Below are 17,227 nucleotides of genomic sequence, written 5' to 3'. Positions count from 1 at the left end.
TTTCCACCAGAGCTGAAGGTGTAATTCCCAGCTGAGGCAGATGTACTCATGCTAGCTCTGCTTGAGCTAGCATGTGGAAAATAGCCATTCAGGCTAGCCACCTGCGTACGTTCCCATACAAGATCTTAGGTATGTATTCAGGCAGCCGGCCTGACCTGCTGCTGGTGCCATCATAACTACACGGCTATTTTTGGTGTGCTAGCACCCGTATTTCTACCCACGTCGGGAATTACACTACCTAGCTGCAGTGTAGACATACCCTAAGTTGAATCTGGGGCCAAAAACGGTCTCGGCCCTGTCTCAGGATCAGCGCACTGCTAAGGCATAAGCCCACCTTTGCTCTCTCATTCCTAATCTTACATCAAATGCAGCTCAGCCAGAACAGAGACTCTGGAGCTGTGTGTTTTGTCCAGTGCCACACGAAGCTATGGTGTTACGTAAGTAACCACAACAACTAATAATCACGACCCATCACCATAGCTAATGCACCTTTGTGCAGATTTAACAGGAAAACTTCCTAGTGAGTGGAGAACGAACATGCCCTCTTGCTTCTCCAGGTCAGGACTAGAACGCTTTGGCAGGGGGTGGTACAGGGGAAGCTTGCAATGCCTATTCTGTAGGTGGTGGGAAGCAGATTTCATTCTCTTGCAAAAATAACCTGGCATTTTTAAACCAGTACTAAACTAATCAGAAAAGAAAAGAAAAGAAAAGAAAAGAAAAGAAAAGAAAAGAAAAGAAAAGAATGTGGCTGCCAGCTGCCAGCTCTGATCAGCTAAATGGAGATGTATAATCCCTAGCAACAGCAGCAATATTAGCCTCGAACATTTGATTGTATGCTCTTTGACGCAAGGACCTGGTTTACTTCTTCTGTAAAGTACCTAGCACGCTATTGGAGGTTGTAAATAATCGCAACATACACTTTAGCTTTTAGTAGCATTGCATATGTGAAGGAAACACTCCAAAAGGAATATTAAGGAGAATAGTAGAAAGGAAAAAAAAAAGTGGATTTTCTCTTTTTGGTTTCTCTCTGCCAGGCACTTGGTGTGCTGTGTGTGGGTGAGCAATGGTACATATTCATACCTGGAATGTGTGACTAGAATTAGTCATCCTCCCTGCCCAGTCTAAGATGTATGTCAGAGGTGTGGTGGTGAGAAAATAATTCCCCGCCAGGGCCTGGTGGCAGTGATCTTACCGGTGCTTGAGCATCTCTACTTCAGCCAGAGTCCTTTGTCTTGGACTAGCAGTCTCATTCATGCTGAAGAGGAATCTGGAGCTGCTTACTTTCAAGTGTTCTATGACACCTCTGGAAGCAAACTTAAACCAGCCTCCAAGCCTCAGAAGTTTTACTAACAATTTGTACAGTTCTCCATGACTAGCCTCAGGCTTCTTAACAAGAATACACAAGCAACAGATGGGATTCAAGAGTCCTGGTTTGTCAATGTGCAATTTGGACCAACAATATCTCTCTTGCTCAAGTCATCTGTATGCTGTCTTCTGATTAGTTGCATCATACTTTTTTTCTTCACATTATTTTCAACTGTATCATTGGCTAATGGCCTGCTCCATGCCCATTGACTGTTGCCTTCAATAAGCTTTGGATCGGGCCCTAAATGCTGAAGTCCTTATTCAGTAGTTGGCTTTACTGAAACCTTTGCTTGAGGACTGAATGACAACTGACGAAGGGAGATTCCAAGACTTGGCCAAAAGAGAAAAAGCTTCAAGCACATTTGGTCCGTGTCTAGGTGGTTAACAGTCTCTAGCTTGCCGCAAAATGTAACCCTAGACCCACAATACAAATGATTTCTCCATCCAAAACCGTGGGGATGGGTGTCACAGGCAGGAAAGAAGTAAGGCTGTGATGAAGCTTGGGAGTCTGATTCTCTCCCTTGCATCACTTCAGTTCTACACCAGTAAAGCCCCACTGAAGACAATGGAGTTTCACCAGTGTCAAACTGGTATAGAAGAGTGAAGAATCAAGAGGGTTTTTGCTTTGGTGGTTTTTTTTTTTTTTTTTTTTTTTGCTACCACATACAAACCACGCCACATCTACAAGGCCTCTTACCATTTAAAGCAAATAACAGGAACCAAAGCCACATGTACCTTCTCCCTATCCTGGGCACTCCTGCAGAGCCAGCTACAAGCCTTACATTTGTATCTAAACCCTAACAGACTGATTGATAAAAAACAGTGAACATGTTTCATGAATGACCTGCCATGTAGCTAAGGATATAGCTAAACTCTCTGTTCTGTAACCTGAATGGTTGGCTTAGACCCAGTTTACATCACTGCCACATACAGACATAAAGGCAGGAGCCCAGGTTTCTAGGGACCCTGTGAAATCCCTATTGTATCCCTGTGGACTCATGTCCCAATTTTACTGTGGGATCTTTAGTGAGGGTCTGAATTTCTTCTCCATGGAGCCAAGTGCCACTGACTTCAATGGGAGTTACGCATGCCCCATGGCGGGAGGACCAAGATCCCAGGATTTTAGTGTGTATAGGAATTCACAGGAACAATACAACCCTGCTGTGGACTCTTCAACGACAGCTCAGTCTCCCCAGAGTTCCAGCACGCACGTACATACAGTTGTACAGCTATAGTACAAATTAGAACTTTGAACAGACCACCTCTGTCTGTACGCTGCCCATTGCCACCAATGCACAGGGAGAGCCGGCTCTGTGATGGCTTCTCTTCGCCAACATTTGTTCCTGATAAAAAGGCTGCACTCATGAAAAGGGGGTGACAAGTGGAGACTGCTGTGGCTATGAAACAGGACAAGTCTTTTGTGAGTGACATCTACCCATGTTCTCGACATGTTGGAGGAAGCTTCCCATCCCAGGCTTTCTCTACTTTATAAACTCTCCCTAAAAATTCAAGGGTTTTTGCTCCAGAACAAATGTTGAGCTACTGATTACATGGCAGCTCTAACTAGGTCAGCATACCAGGCTACAGCTGGGTTCAAAAGGTTTTGTGTTAACTGGTTTGACCATCCCTAATTATTTCTAGTGATCAGCCTGAATGAAAACCCCAGAGCTGAACCCCCAGGAGTATTGGGGAACTTTGGATCTGGATGTGCACTCAGATCTGAACTTTGCAGGCAAGTCCCCTCTCTACTTATTCCTAGAGCTGTGAAGAACTCAGCATTTTCACACTGCAGCTGGTTCGCCTATTTTATTTATTTATTTCCCCCCTATTTTTGGTTTATGTCAGTTCATAGCTGATGAGTTTCCCTTTATTTAATGGATTCAAGAAAACCTGGACATTCAAAGTCTTCTGAAGCTATTGAGATTTGCCTGGTTACTCTATAATCTGCAGGGATGAAGGGGCCATTCAGATCTCAGCCCCATCCTTTTGAAACGTTCCCTGATCTCAGCCTGCTTGAGAGCTGAGATTCTAACTCAACCTGAGAGAAGGCAGGGTTGGGATGGGTCTGTGTTCCTTAATAAAAGGTTTGCCTTACTCTAGCTATTTTCTCTCTCCTGTAAGAGCACCTAATGCTGACTAGGCAAGAGCCATCAATTAAGACTGTCTCCCCTTTCAGCTTAGGGGGATGTTCTCTTCACCAGCAGGAAGAGGGTATGAGAAATTAATTTTCCTTTCATCACTGCCACACCTGGGGAAAAGATCCTCCTCAGAGAAAACAGAACAAGCAAATATTTTCTTTAGGAAGAAAAGAGAAAACAGAGACCAAGGTCAGAGGAGGCAGGGGAAGAGATGTGCAACTTCCTCCACAATATTTTTATATACATGTGTGGATGCCACTCTAGTCAATCTGGAAACATGCAAAAACAATGAGGAGGGGTAACTGGGCTGGGGTTTACGGAGAGACAGATGGGCTGCACTGTCAGCTGGTAGCGGGATGCTGAGTTCCACGTATACAGAATCAAACACACAGGCAGAAGAGAATCTGGGCTCAGAGATATTTCAAAGCGATATTTTATGTACGTGTTTACATAGGGACATATTCTAGCTTCTCTTTCATGGGTGCCTTGGTGAGGGGCCACCAGCAGCCCTCTCCTTTCTGCTTGGTGAGTAAAAAATACTCTGCCCAGACTGATGATGGAAAGCTTATCCTGCCTCAATCTAGCTCCTAACTGAGAATACAAAGGATTCGGCCACATGACAAAAGAAAGAACCAATCAGATTGTGCACTTACACAATCTACCTAGGGATCTATTTGGTCCTCATCACTATAGTACCTGAGCTATTACCCACTGCCCACCCAGGAGATAGGGCAGTGCTATTATCCCCATTTTACAGAGAGGGAGGCACAAAGAGCCCATGGGTAAAATTGTCAAAAGGCTCTAAGTGACACAGGAGCCTAAGCCCCATTTTCAAAAGGGACTGGTGAGACTAAGACACATTGACTTTCTGTGGCACTTAGGAGTCTAAGCTACTTTTAAAAACAGGACTTAGGCTCCTAAGTCAGTTAGATACTTTTGAAAGTTTTATCCCCCATGACTTGTCCAAGGTCACAAAAGAACCTGGAGCAGAGCTGGGAGTTGAACCTTAGGTGTCCTGAATCCCTGGACAGTGCTCTAATCGCAAGATCATCCTCCTTCTCTCAAAACCAGTTAAGAGGACTATCAGATAGAGGTCTGAAAAATATTCAGAACAAAGTTTGATAGAACAGTGCTCAGAATTCAAAGGTTTTTTCCTCCACATTTCATTATGAACTCAGAATTCGGCCCATTTCATGGAACTTGTGCTAAGGAATGCATATGTTTCAAGCAAAACCAGTCCTTTTTTCCAACAAGAATGGGCCAGTTTTCTGGCAAAGATGCTTTTGCAGCAAAAACCATGGGAAAATTCACAATTTCCCATATTTCCAAAAGGCCAATGGCCTTATTTACTGTAAGTGCCAGCAATATTGCAAATTAAAGCACCAGTCCAGGAAAATACTTTAGCGCATGCTTAACTTTAAGCATCTGAGGAGCCCCAATGATGTACATTTTTTGGTTTTAATAATTAACCTGGATTCTCATGCGCTCAGAGACTATTTGCATTCTCTCAGTTGTACAGTTGGGCTGCCAAAGTGGCAGTATCTTATAATTACTGGATTGTTAATTATTCTGTTTTATTATATTTTAAAACTCTTTAGAAAGCTGTAACGATGTAGTCTTCCTTGCTATTAGCTATTAGTAGTAAGATTATATTTTTTTAAAATTAGCATGTGCTTTCCTTAGCAGCTTTGTTCCTTTTATCTGATGTTAATTTTCAAAAGGGCTTCATTGTGTTGCTAAAGGTGAGTGAATAATTACTAAAGAATACTTTTATTAAACAGTTTTGCTTTTTTCTGTTTGTGGAATGTCTGTGAACAGAGCATGAATTACTTTGAAGTTATTACACTATTTTACTTTTCCTTTGGTTTAAGTTGTGCATAGCTGATTGGCCTAATAAAAGTCACATGGTAATGTTTATGTTCCCTGATTGGATAAGCATAACCCTTCTAATCAGGCTTTAGGCTAAAACCCAGTGTGAAATTCACCTGTGTACAGAGAACTTGCAAAAGGCACGTTTCATGTAAGTCCCACTCAAATCTGCAAACTTTTGTGCTAACAAAACTCAGCTGCAGAAAGTGATTATAAGAGGGATGCAAATGTAGCTGAAATAAATTAATTAAAAATGTAAACAAATATATGCACTTCTCTCTCTCCCACCCACCTGCCAACCTCAGCTTTGGGTGTTCCCAATAAGAGCATTCCAAATGGTTTCCCACCACAACACACATATTTCTTACAAAAGATATTCTTCTGAGTGTCGCTATGCAAGTCCCAAAACCCTCTCATGGATTCTCTCACAAAGTTCAGAATTTGGATAAGTATTTGGTAGTCTGGGCAGTAAAAAAAATATCTGAACTTCTTGTGCCTGCAAATCTAGGCTGGAAAGCCCACGAGGTCCGGCTGTCTCATGTGATTTTGGTACCTCCAGTTCCAGACATATACCCTGAGAGTGCCCTCTCTTGCGGAGAGTCAGCCTCTCTAAGTATTTCAGAACCCTGCCATTCCAGTGTAATTTTATGGGGAGAGACGTTTCCAAAACCGTGTGTCCATCCTTCTGACTAGAGATACTTACGTGTCCATGAATCTCCTGCTGAGGTTTGAGATGACAAATGGAGAACCAGTCTGGAAGGGAGGGTCCCGGATGACCTTGTACCGGATGGGTCTGCAGTCTGTACACAGCAGGCTTCGCGGGATAGAGCTCAGCATGGCCGCGTCAATCTCCAGGTGCTCATCCAAGGTATAGATCTGGATGCCGTACACTTCCTCGCCCACCTGTTTGGCATTCAGCTTGATGGTCAGAGGGATGTCGCAGAAGACGTTCTGGGGCCCCAGAGAGATGTTCTTCCCGCCGATGGTCAGCAGCTTGATGTCATTCACTGCTCCGCTGGAGTCCCAATCCGTGGAGACAAATGTCACCCAGACTGTGAGGGACTCTGGGATCAAGGGATAGCGGAACTCCAGCTCCAGATAGCAACCCTGGGGCTCGGGACAGACTGGCGGTACTGTGTGCTGGTGGACCCCTGAGTTGGGACTCCAAGTCCTGACACTGGGTTTACAAGGTTGCTCTACATCAGGGTGACCTGAAGGAAAGGCAGAAGCAAAGAAGAGAGATAAAGGATGTTAGAGACTATGGCTTAGCACTGATTTTACAGTCTTCTGAAATACAAACCTACAAGCTAAGAGTAGAGCAGGCCACCTCCAGGCAGGGAGATAAGCTATATATTTAGATGGAAGGATGAAAGATATCAGGACTGAGAGACTGTGGAAGGAAGTAGGAGGCTACCTAGAACTGTACCCTACATTTCAGAAAGGTTTTGTGTGACACAGCAATTGGGTGAGAAATGAGCTCTTAGGTAATCTGTCCTGTCCAACTGCTAATGCAAGATTGTTCTGTACTGTACAATATGAGCTGGATTTGCCAGCACATCATGGCCATGCAAAAGAACCACAAACACAGTTTCATTGGCTGGCTGAGCACAGTTTAGGGCTGCCTTTCATCACCAGAGAGGCACAAAACATCTGGAGGTATCAGTAAACCTGGCCCCGTATTTTCAATCTCCAGTTTCAAGTGAAGGTTGCTACCACTGTGATGATTCCACAGTCTGAAAGAGCTCAAAGTGGCAAATGATTCTTTCCAACAATCAGCCTCAATTCTCGTTACTTTAATTTCACCTCATTGCTGCTAACTATACCCTCTTGTGGCATTTTATTATATAATTAGGAAGAAAAAGAATCCTTACAATGTTACTGGTCCATAAGTGGATGGAAATGGAAGAATTATCAATAACAACACAGAAAAGGCGAAAATGTTCAATAAATACATTTATTCCATGTTTGGGGGGAAATGAACAGATGATGCTCTCTCATCATATGATGATGATGATAATGTTCTGTCCATTCCACTAGTATCTCAGTAAGTTGTTAAACAACAGCTACTAAAGTTAGTTATTTTTAAATCAGCAGATTCAGATAATTTACATCCAAGAGTTCTAAAAGAGTTGGCTGAGGCGATTACTGGATGGTTAATATTGATTTTCAATAAGTTTTGGAACACTAGGAAAATTCCGGAAGGCTGGAAGGAAGATAATGCTGTACCAATATTTTAAAACAGTAAATGGGATGTTCCGGGTAGTTATGGGCCTGTCAGTATGACATCAAGCTGGGACAAGATAATGGAGTGGCTGATATGGGACTTGATTAAAGAATTAAAATAGGGTAATATAATTCATGCCAATCAATGTGGCTGTATGGAAAGTAGATCTTGTCAAACTAATTTGATTTTTATAAGATTATAAGTTTTGTTGATAAAGGTAATAATGTTGATGTAATATACTTAGATTTTATAAGGCATTTGACTTGGTACAGCATGACATTTTGATTAAAAAATGAGAATGATATAAAATGAACATGGCACACATTAAATGGATTTAAAGCTGGCTAACTGATAGGTCTCAAAATGTAACTGTAAATAGGAAATCATCATCAACAGGGTGTGTTTCTAGTGGGGTCCTGCAAGATTCTGTTCTTGGTTCTACGTTATTTAAAATTTTTTTATTAATGACAAAGTAAACAAAAAATCAATCACTGATAAATTTTGCAGATGACACAAAAATTGGGAGAGTGGCAAATAACAAGGAGGACAGATCACTGATACAGACTGATTTGGATTTCTGGGTAAACTGGATATAATCAAACAATATGTATTTTAATATGGCTAAATGTAAATGTATACATCTTGGAACAAAGAAAGTATTTCATACTTAGAGGATGGGGGAGCTCTATCCTGGGAAGCAGTGACTCTGAAAGGATTTTGGGGTTGTGGTGGATGATCAGCTGAACTTGAGCTCCCAGTGTGACACTGGAGAAAAGGGCTAATGCAATCCTTGGATGCATAAACAGGGGAATCTTGAGTAGAAGAGAGGTTATGTCGCTCTGTGTCTGGCACTGGTATGACCACTGCTGGAACACTGTCTATTTCTGATGTCCACAATTCAAAAAGAATGTTGAAAAAAAGGAGAGGACTCAGAGAAGAGCCAGGAATAGGATTAAAAGATGAGAAAAACTGTCTTCTAGTGACAGACTCAGGAGGATCAATTTATTTAGCTTAACAAAGAGAAGGATAAGGGGTAACTTGATTACAGCCTATAAGCACCTAAATAGGGAATGCATATTTAGTACAGGGCTCTTCAGTGTAGTAGAGAATGCTATAACATGATCCAGTGGCTGGAAGCTGAAGTTAGACAAATTCAGACTGGAAATAAGGCATAATTTTTTAACAGTGAGAGTGACGGGGAAGTTCTCTGGCCTGTGTTAGACAGGAGGTCAGACTAGATGATCACAATGGTGCCTTCTGGCCTAGGAATCTATGAATCACTTTCAAATAATCTATTTCTCTCCAAAGGACACAAAGAACAAATAAAGTGCATTTGATTACTCTGAAGGGCAGCTACATTGTGCTGTTAAGAGGTTGACGTGTTCACAAGGGCTCTTTGGGTGAAATTCACTACTGTGCTGAAGGCCAGTACAAGGCTGATGCCGTGTGATGGAAGCCCAGGCTTTTGGATGGAAGTGGTGCATAGACCTTGTGTTGGCTCTGTGCTGTGTGAATTTCACCCGTTGTGATGAAATAACGAGAAAATGTGCTCTTAAATTTCTCACCACTGGCTTTGCTCTACAACACAGGAGGTATTACTAAAAGCTAATGAAAGCCACAATGCTTGCTGGGCTCCCAAATAGTTGGTAACATTACAATCTGGCATGAAATCATGTACTGAAAGATCCAGAGAGGTCGGATGGGTGGAACAGTCGGTAACAGAATCCAGTGCGAGCTATAAATTCCCTCTTCCTTCCCAAATAACCACACGGAGAGGGAGTCAGCTGGACAGGGAGAATACAAAGCAGAGGAGAGAAGGAAGGGAAAGTAAAGATAAAGAGAGAGAGAGAGAGAGAGAGAGAGAGAGAGCACACAGCCGAATGTAACAGAGGAAGAAAAGAAGGGAAACAAAGCACTGGTCAAACACAATTAAGAGAGGACATGAGTGTTAATTTAAAAAGAAAATGCCAATATGTGAGTTTTTCTCATGGTCTGCGATCCTCTGAAGTGTTAGAAATATGTTTTATTATTTATTATTTATTTCCCTGAAGGTTGGCTTGTAGCAAAGACTCTCCAGTTCAGTCAAAAGGAGTCCAGATGCAGAATGATTTCCCTACAGCAAATGCAGTCCTGGCAGAGGGCCAAACGGTGACACCCTTTCCCCATTAGCCCCCTCCACACGTACCCTTTCTACCCCTCACACACATCCCTGTGCAGCAGGAATGCCACTTACCTCAGGCATGGAAAGAGACCCAAGCTCAAGTAGCAGTGACATATTTTGAAGGAAGCCAGGGCTCTGTTTCAAGCTCTGTACTATTTCTTTAGTTAGCTCTCCCTTTCTCACGATTCCAGCAGGGCAACTGCTGAGCCCCCCATCTACTCCCGCTGCCCCCCAACCTCATTCCTGCTAGGCTTACAAGTATTGAGTGTTTGATCAATCTGAGTAGCAAATAATCCATCCAGCTCAGATTATCTCAGAACATTTGCTGCAGTGTGTATGCGCGGTCTGGTCCAACGGTTACACTGTATCTGGTACACTGAGCTCCTGAGAGCAGCCCAAAGAAAACGTTTTACCCACAGATCCCCAAGGACTTTCGACGGGGGAGGGTAAGTACCATTTGGCAAATGGGGAAATTGAGGCACAGAGTGGTTTGGGGCCAGGCCCAGGTTTTCAAAGGTGGCCACTGGCTTCGGCTTCCTGTTTTTGGGTGCCCAAACTGACACGTCGGGCAGGATTTTCGGTGGTGTGCTGCACCCATGGCTCACTTTGGCTTCACTGGGAATTGCGGGCACTCGGCGCCTCTGAAAGTCAGGCTTGAGATGGGGCTCTTTTAAAAAGGTCACACAGTGCATGAGTGGCAGAGCCAGGAGTAGAACCCAGGGTTCCAAAAGTTAGCGTCCCATCCACTGGACCACATTGTCTTTCTTCCATTCACCTTCCCTCCTTCTTCCCCCTTTTCTTTTCCCAGGTTTTCAAATCCCAGACAGTGCTGCAATGCAGACTCCTTTGGCACAAATGAGAGACGTCCTCAGAAAGGGTGCAATCCACCCAGCACAACGCTTGTGCAACACTTACACAGCCAGTGGGCTAACTCCCCCACAGGGGGTGAATTTCACTCCAACTGCAGAGAGTTTAATACTACAAGACATTTATCCATACTAAGCAACAGCCGTTCTGAGTAGCTACACTGTATGCTTGACCACGGCCCTGCATAGACTGAAAGTCTGAGCAAACTACAGATGTTACTACTTTAAAAAATTTCAGGTAGCTCGATTTATTTAATTTAACAAAGAGAAGTTTAAGGGATCATTTGATTACAGTTTAAAAATACCTACATGGGGAACAAATATTTGATAATGGGCTCTTCAGTCTAGCAGATAAAGGTATAAAGCAGGTAAAGATCCAATGGCTTGAAGTTGAAACTAGACAAATTCAGGCTGGAATAAGGTGTACATTTTTAACAGTGAGAGTAATTCACCACCAGAATAACCTATCAAGATTCATGGTGGAGTCTCCATTACTGACAATTTTAAAATCAAGACTGGATGCTTTTTATAAAAAAGATTCTTTTGGGGAAGTTCTAGGGCTTGTGTTATGCCGGAGATTAGACAAGATGATCACAGTGGTCTCTTCTGGCCTTGGAATGTATGAATTTATGATTAGTCAGAAACTGTGTTGAGCTTAGATAAAAGTTTATATTTAATTGTGGAGAGTGTGAAAAGTCCTACTCCATGCACCTTTGGGTTTCTATGGCAAAAGGAAGAAGTACCAAACACGTGGCAGCATTTTTAAACAAATTTGCTTTGTGCCCCTTTTACACTCGTCTTCTGCAAATATGCCAGTAAATGAGTCAATTGGCAGGAACAATCGTAGCAATGTCAGATCCTATGCAAGCAGTGCAGAACGGACACGAAGAGAGCATTTTGGATTTGCAAGCATGAGTGACCACACTAAACCCTGATTCACTGAGTTGCACTCATTCATTCAGGGCAAAAAAAACATACCATGTGACCTATGTGTCCAATTAAGACAGCTCAAATTCGAATATGGAATGAACCGCTCTTGAGCAATGTATTTGGCCATTGCCAGAGGCAGAGTACTGGATTTTTCAGTGGTCTGATCCATCGTGGCTATTCCATGTTCCCAGCTTCCCTTAATCAGTATGACACAGGCAACCACAACCTACCCTTGACTGACAAAGAGAACTTAAGGCTTGAAATTGCACAAATTGGGTTCATTGTAGCTTTTGATCCATGTGAGAACTGTGGTTTTCTGGTAAGCTGGAAGAGTACCACAAAGTATTTCCCATGAATATTGGCTCAAACTTTAAGATGAGCTTGTTTTGACCATGCTTTTTCCTCTTTCAAGGCTGCTTCCTATGACCATTCAAGTAGTGGAGTGTTTACACACATGAATCATTGCAGAAAGTGGTTTTTAAGCTTGCTGAATACTCGCAGAGAGACAATTAACGAAGTCAGGCAATGATCTAACTAGGCTGTCTGCAACTAAGACCAAGTGTGCAAACACAAACACACACAGTTACTGTATGCCAGTGACTGGGTGGTGATGACGGAAAATTACAGACCAGCAAATGCCATCCACTTGGTAGATCTTATATATGGGAGAGGACACGGATGATTAACACAGTAGCCAGACACGGTTTCCAAAACCCCTCGCCATAGCTATGGTCCAACTGCAATTGAATGAGATAGATAAGGATCTGACTGCACATTTCATAGCTAAGAATATGCAGGCACACACTGTGACAAGAGGAAATTAAATGTAAACTCTGCAGCCCGCTAATAATATCTTACAGTGGCCCATTTTTTCTAGCAATATTGCCTCTGGTTAGGCCTGTGTGATCCAAAAGGAAAAGGTGGTTTCAAATTAGCGCTAGTTGGAGACATTTAGACAGAACCAGATATTCCGATGCATTGTGCGGGTCTGTCAATATCAACATGCTTTGCGGAATGCGGTTGATTTCACCAGAATTTCATTCTGGAAGAAAACGAGGGGGTGGAGTGGGGGGGTAGGAATGAGTTTTGACAATGTTGAAACATTTCAATCTTTTGTTTTGAAATGACTTATTGTTTTAACAGTGTTTATCTTTTGTATTATATTTATGATATATTATAAAATGTATATATATAACTTCGACATGTAAACAAAATGAATAGAAACAAAATGGCTTGACTGAGACCCCCAAACTAATTTGGGGGGAGAATTTTCCTTCGTGGAGAATTTAGAAATTTTCTATTTTTGGTCCAATTCGGAATAAAGCCAGAGTTTGAAATCTCAGAATCCTTTGTGAGATGAGACTTCCATCCTCTAGCCAGCTCTAGATCCAGATTTCTCTAATCCTGCTTCTCTGCTCCCTCACCCTGAAAGATACAAAGCCCCACTGGCTTCTTCCTACTGCCTCTAGATTATAGTAGTTACAAGTCAACAAGTCAAGGAACAGAAACAATGGCATGGAATTTATACAACCAATCACAATGCATGTTTAATCTTTTGAGTATCATCCATTCACTATTTGTGATTAAGACACAGACTTAAAAAATGGGAACAATCTGTCAGGTGAACTTGAATGGGGAATGCATCTGAGGGCACTGAGATCTGCTTGTGGACATTCAACAGACAGGGGAAAAAAAAGAGGCTAGATACACTGAATAAGTTATTCAGTGTGAATTATTCACGCAATCTATTTTCTGGTGAACGGTTCATCTGTCTCTCATGCTCTTTAAGGAGACCAAAACCTTTGACAGCTGCCTTGCCCATTTCTGATCCCATGATCATCTTGATGAGATGAAACCAACAATGGGTCACAGCTTTTTATGGAAAACCAGTTCAATTTCTACGAAGCTCAGAAAGATATTTCATACCATGGTTTGTGTCTCAATTGCAGTGTTTGTAAAATATCCAGCTTAATATCTAAATCTAAAGCTGGAATAATCAGTGCTTGGACAAAAATCTGCTTCATATGGATGAAAAGAGGGAAAAGGAAATATATCGCAAGGATTCCTGATGAAAAAGTTTTTCTTCTAAACTATGGAAAACTATGCAGTCCCCAGAAACCAATGAAGGATCCTATATTAAGATACACTAGGAAGGTAGATTATAAAAATTTGGGGCCCAATTCTCCATTGTCTTAAATCAGTTCTACACTGGTATAACTCCATTGAAATGGACAGAGCTACACCTTATAAACTAGGTGTAACTGAGTGGGGAATCAACTCTCCCAAGCTTTTCCTAACCTTGTTGAGCTAAAACTGCATATCTAGCAGGTAAACATTTAAACTTGTGCTGTGTTGTTGGTTTGTTCGTTTTTTAAATTTCTTGGCATTAACTGCTATGCAGGACTATTCATAGTAACACCCCATAAGTCAGCACTTGCCATTTGGGATACATTGAAATTAATCAATCATTAATCAATCAAGGAACTGATTTTGCCTCCCTTATTCCTGCTGCTGGGTACTTTGCTCTGTAAGTAGTCCCCACTGCTTTCAATGAGGCTACTCCTGGAGTAAGGTACTACTCAATGCAAATAAAGATGGTAGAATCTGGGCCTCAATAAATAAAATTAAATATTGCATTTTTGTGGGTTGGAGTAAACAGGCCTCTCTGTCGGCACCTATTTCACTTCACGTTACAAATCAGATTAGTTGGTTTCTTGGTACAGTTCTGCTCTCAGAAATTCATGCTCAACTCCCACTGACTTAAATGGGAGCTGTACAGGTACGTCTGAGCACACAGATTTCAGCTAATGAGCTATGCCATGGTGGAAACCGGTCCTGTGTGCTTATCTGCCCTTTATTTTCGTTCATGCCACATGAAAAGATAACCAGTGTTAACTTTATCTCTTCCTCATTTTGCCCCTTTCTCCCTTCTTTCCCATTCTAGTGTTTCCACCCATCCCCCACCTTTTCCCTTCCATGGCAGAGCCATCCCTCCCTCCGACTCACCTTCTGCTTCCCGTGGACTCCAGTGCCCAGATGGATCACATGGCATTGGTGAAGAGGCACCGAAGGCATATTGCACCAGGACTCTTCCTTCTGTACACAGATCACATGCTGATCCCACTTCTCTAGGAAGCCAGGAAAACAGAAGGACACATCAACTTAGTAACAGCTGAATGAGCTGCTTCTCCTACAATACTAAAAGCCACAAGATTTAGAATTCAATTCCACTTAACCCCCTTTTCTTAGGGCATTGGCAAACTGCACTTTTCAGCATGACCTTCTGTAGGGTTCAGCTAATAGCCTGTGAAGACTGCATCTGTGTTTTTAAAATGAATACAGAATACAAAATGACAGCAACTTGTAAAACCATGCTGGGTTATTTATTTTTTCTTCTCTACAACTGGATCAAACCCCAATGAAAGAAAACCCTGTCTAGTTGTTAAAGCAGAGAAATAGGCATCAGGAGAGTGCAGTTCCATTCCTGGCTCTGTCATGGACTTCATGCATGACATTAGGTAAGGCACTTCTTCTGCTGCAATTTCCCCCTCTGTAAAATATGGTTAATAACAGCTACCTGAATAAGGTTCTGTGAGCAAAGATGGTAGAGTATGGGGAAAAAAAACAAACAATCTCACTGATTCACAAATATTTTTACTAAGTGCACAGGGCCAGAACCTCAACGGGTGTAAATTGTCTTACCTCCATTGACTTCAATAAAGCTATACTGATTTGCACCAGCTGAAGATCTGGCCTGCCCGGCAGTTTGCAATGACTCTGGGTCTTATTCATTTGGAAGTATTTTTGAAAAGTGTTTGCAGACCATGAAGGTATCACAAATTTTGGCACAAATAGATTATCCATTCAAAGATGTGGCATAGAGAGACTACATTTATAGAGTTTGTGGATGACACCAAGCTCAGAGGGGCTGCAAGGTCAGAGGGTAGGATTAAAATTCAAAATTATCTGGACAAACTGGACAAATGGTTGCATGCAAATTGGATAAAATTCAATATGGACAAATGCAAAGTACTCCACTTAGGAAGCAACAATCAATTGTAAAAATACAAAATGGGAAATGACTGCCTAAGAAGGAGTACTGTGGAAAGGGATCTGGGGGTTATAGTGGATCACAAGCTAAATGTAAGTCAATAGTGTAGCACTGTTGCAAAACAAGCAAACATCATTCTGGGATGTATTAGCAGGAGTGTTGAAAGCAAGACATGAGAAGTACTTCTTCTGCTCTACTCTCAGCTGGAGGGTTGTTTCCAGTTCTCCAGTGGCACCTTAAAGACTAACAGATTTATTTGGGCATAAGCTTTCGTGGGTAAAAAAAACCCCTCTGATACTTGTTTCCAGTTCTGGATGCCACATTTCAGGAAAGATGTGGAAAAACTGGAGAAAGTCCCGATGACAGCAACAAAAATGATGAGAGGTCTAGAACAGTGTTTCTCAACGTTTTTTGTTACCAGTGACCAGCTTACTGCCTTCCTAATCTGGGTCAGGGAGATCTCAGGGACCGGCGTTGATCCATGGACCAGTTGTTGAGAAACACTGGTCTAGAAAACATGGCCTATGAGGGAAGATTGGAAAAAACTGTGTTTGTTTGAAAAGAGGAGACTGAGGGGAGACATCTTTACAGTTTTCAAGTACATATAAGGTTGTTACAAGGAGGAAGGTGAACAATTGTTCTCATTAACCTCTGAGGATAGGACAAGAAGCAATGGGCTTAAATTGCAGCAAGAGAGGTTTAGGTTGGACATTAGAGAAAACTTCCTGACAGGGTAGTTAAGCATTGGAACAAATTGCCTAGGGAGGTTGTGGAATCTCTGTCACTGTTTAAGAATGGGTTAGGCAAACACCTGTCAGGAACCGTCTAGTTATTACATATTCCTGCCTTGAGTGCAGGGTACTGGACTCGATGACCTATTGAGGTCCCTTCCAGTCCTACACTTCTATGATGGGTTACCTGCTATTCAGCATTTGTGGGTCTTCCATTCTAAAAAGTTGACCACCCATTCAGGGAGCAGAAGAATATTATGTGACTTCAAGTGACCAATTGCACAACACGCTGGTTTAACTCCACTACAGTATTTCATAGGACATGTTAACTATTGAGTTAGTCATGGTTTGAGTAAATAATAGGGCTCAACTAATTACCATTTGTAAAATGCTTTAAGATCCTAGGATGAAAGATACTAAGTAAGTGAAACACAGAATTATCACCAGGCATTTGTGTTAGACCCTAATGGTAATTTGTTTACTAGACCTCAATAGCTAATAGTTCTCAGTCTCTCTACAAAGAAACTCCTGCAGCAGCACTTGCTCCTGGAGGAACACAGGGCATGGAAATCCAAGTTTCCACATTTAGGACTGCTTTTTACTTAAATGAGCAGCTATAGTTTCATCATAGGTTATCATGGTGGAAAAAGCAATAGTCTTACAGAAAAAACATTTTCCTTTCTCAGCAATGACTTGGAGGTAAGAGAAATCACAAGGAGCATCATGTGGGATAGGCTGTGAACAGATATTCTCCTCTTACTTTTCCATACTGGGAGCAAAACTCAGCCCCTGTATAACTCCATTGGTTAAAAAAGGAGCGTTACGCTAGGGACGACTCTTGGGTTAAAGCTTTCGGTTTGTCTAATCATGCACACGTGGCCACACAAATCCT

At 42.1% G+C, this 17,227-nt stretch overlaps 1 protein-coding gene across 1 annotated transcript in view; it reads right to left on the bottom strand.

Moving 5' to 3' along the window:
* PAPPA (pappalysin 1) overlaps nt 1-17,227 on the bottom strand; it is a 214,350-nt gene that overhangs the window by 118,035 nt on the left and 79,088 nt on the right. The window contains exons 7-8 of the mRNA XM_084650528.1: nt 14,560-14,681; nt 6,076-6,583 (exon numbers count right to left, since the gene is read on the bottom strand). Coding sequence (XP_084506654.1) covers nt 6,076-6,583; nt 14,560-14,681 — 630 coding nt within the window. The remainder of the gene's footprint in view (nt 1-6,075; nt 6,584-14,559; nt 14,682-17,227) is intronic.

Source organism: Lepidochelys olivacea, assembly GCF_965140295.1.
Source record: "Lepidochelys olivacea isolate rLepOli2 genome assembly, chromosome: 16".
Taxonomy (NCBI): Eukaryota; Metazoa; Chordata; order Testudines; family Cheloniidae; genus Lepidochelys; species Lepidochelys olivacea.
This window is presented reverse-complemented; position numbering and strand designations above follow the sequence as displayed.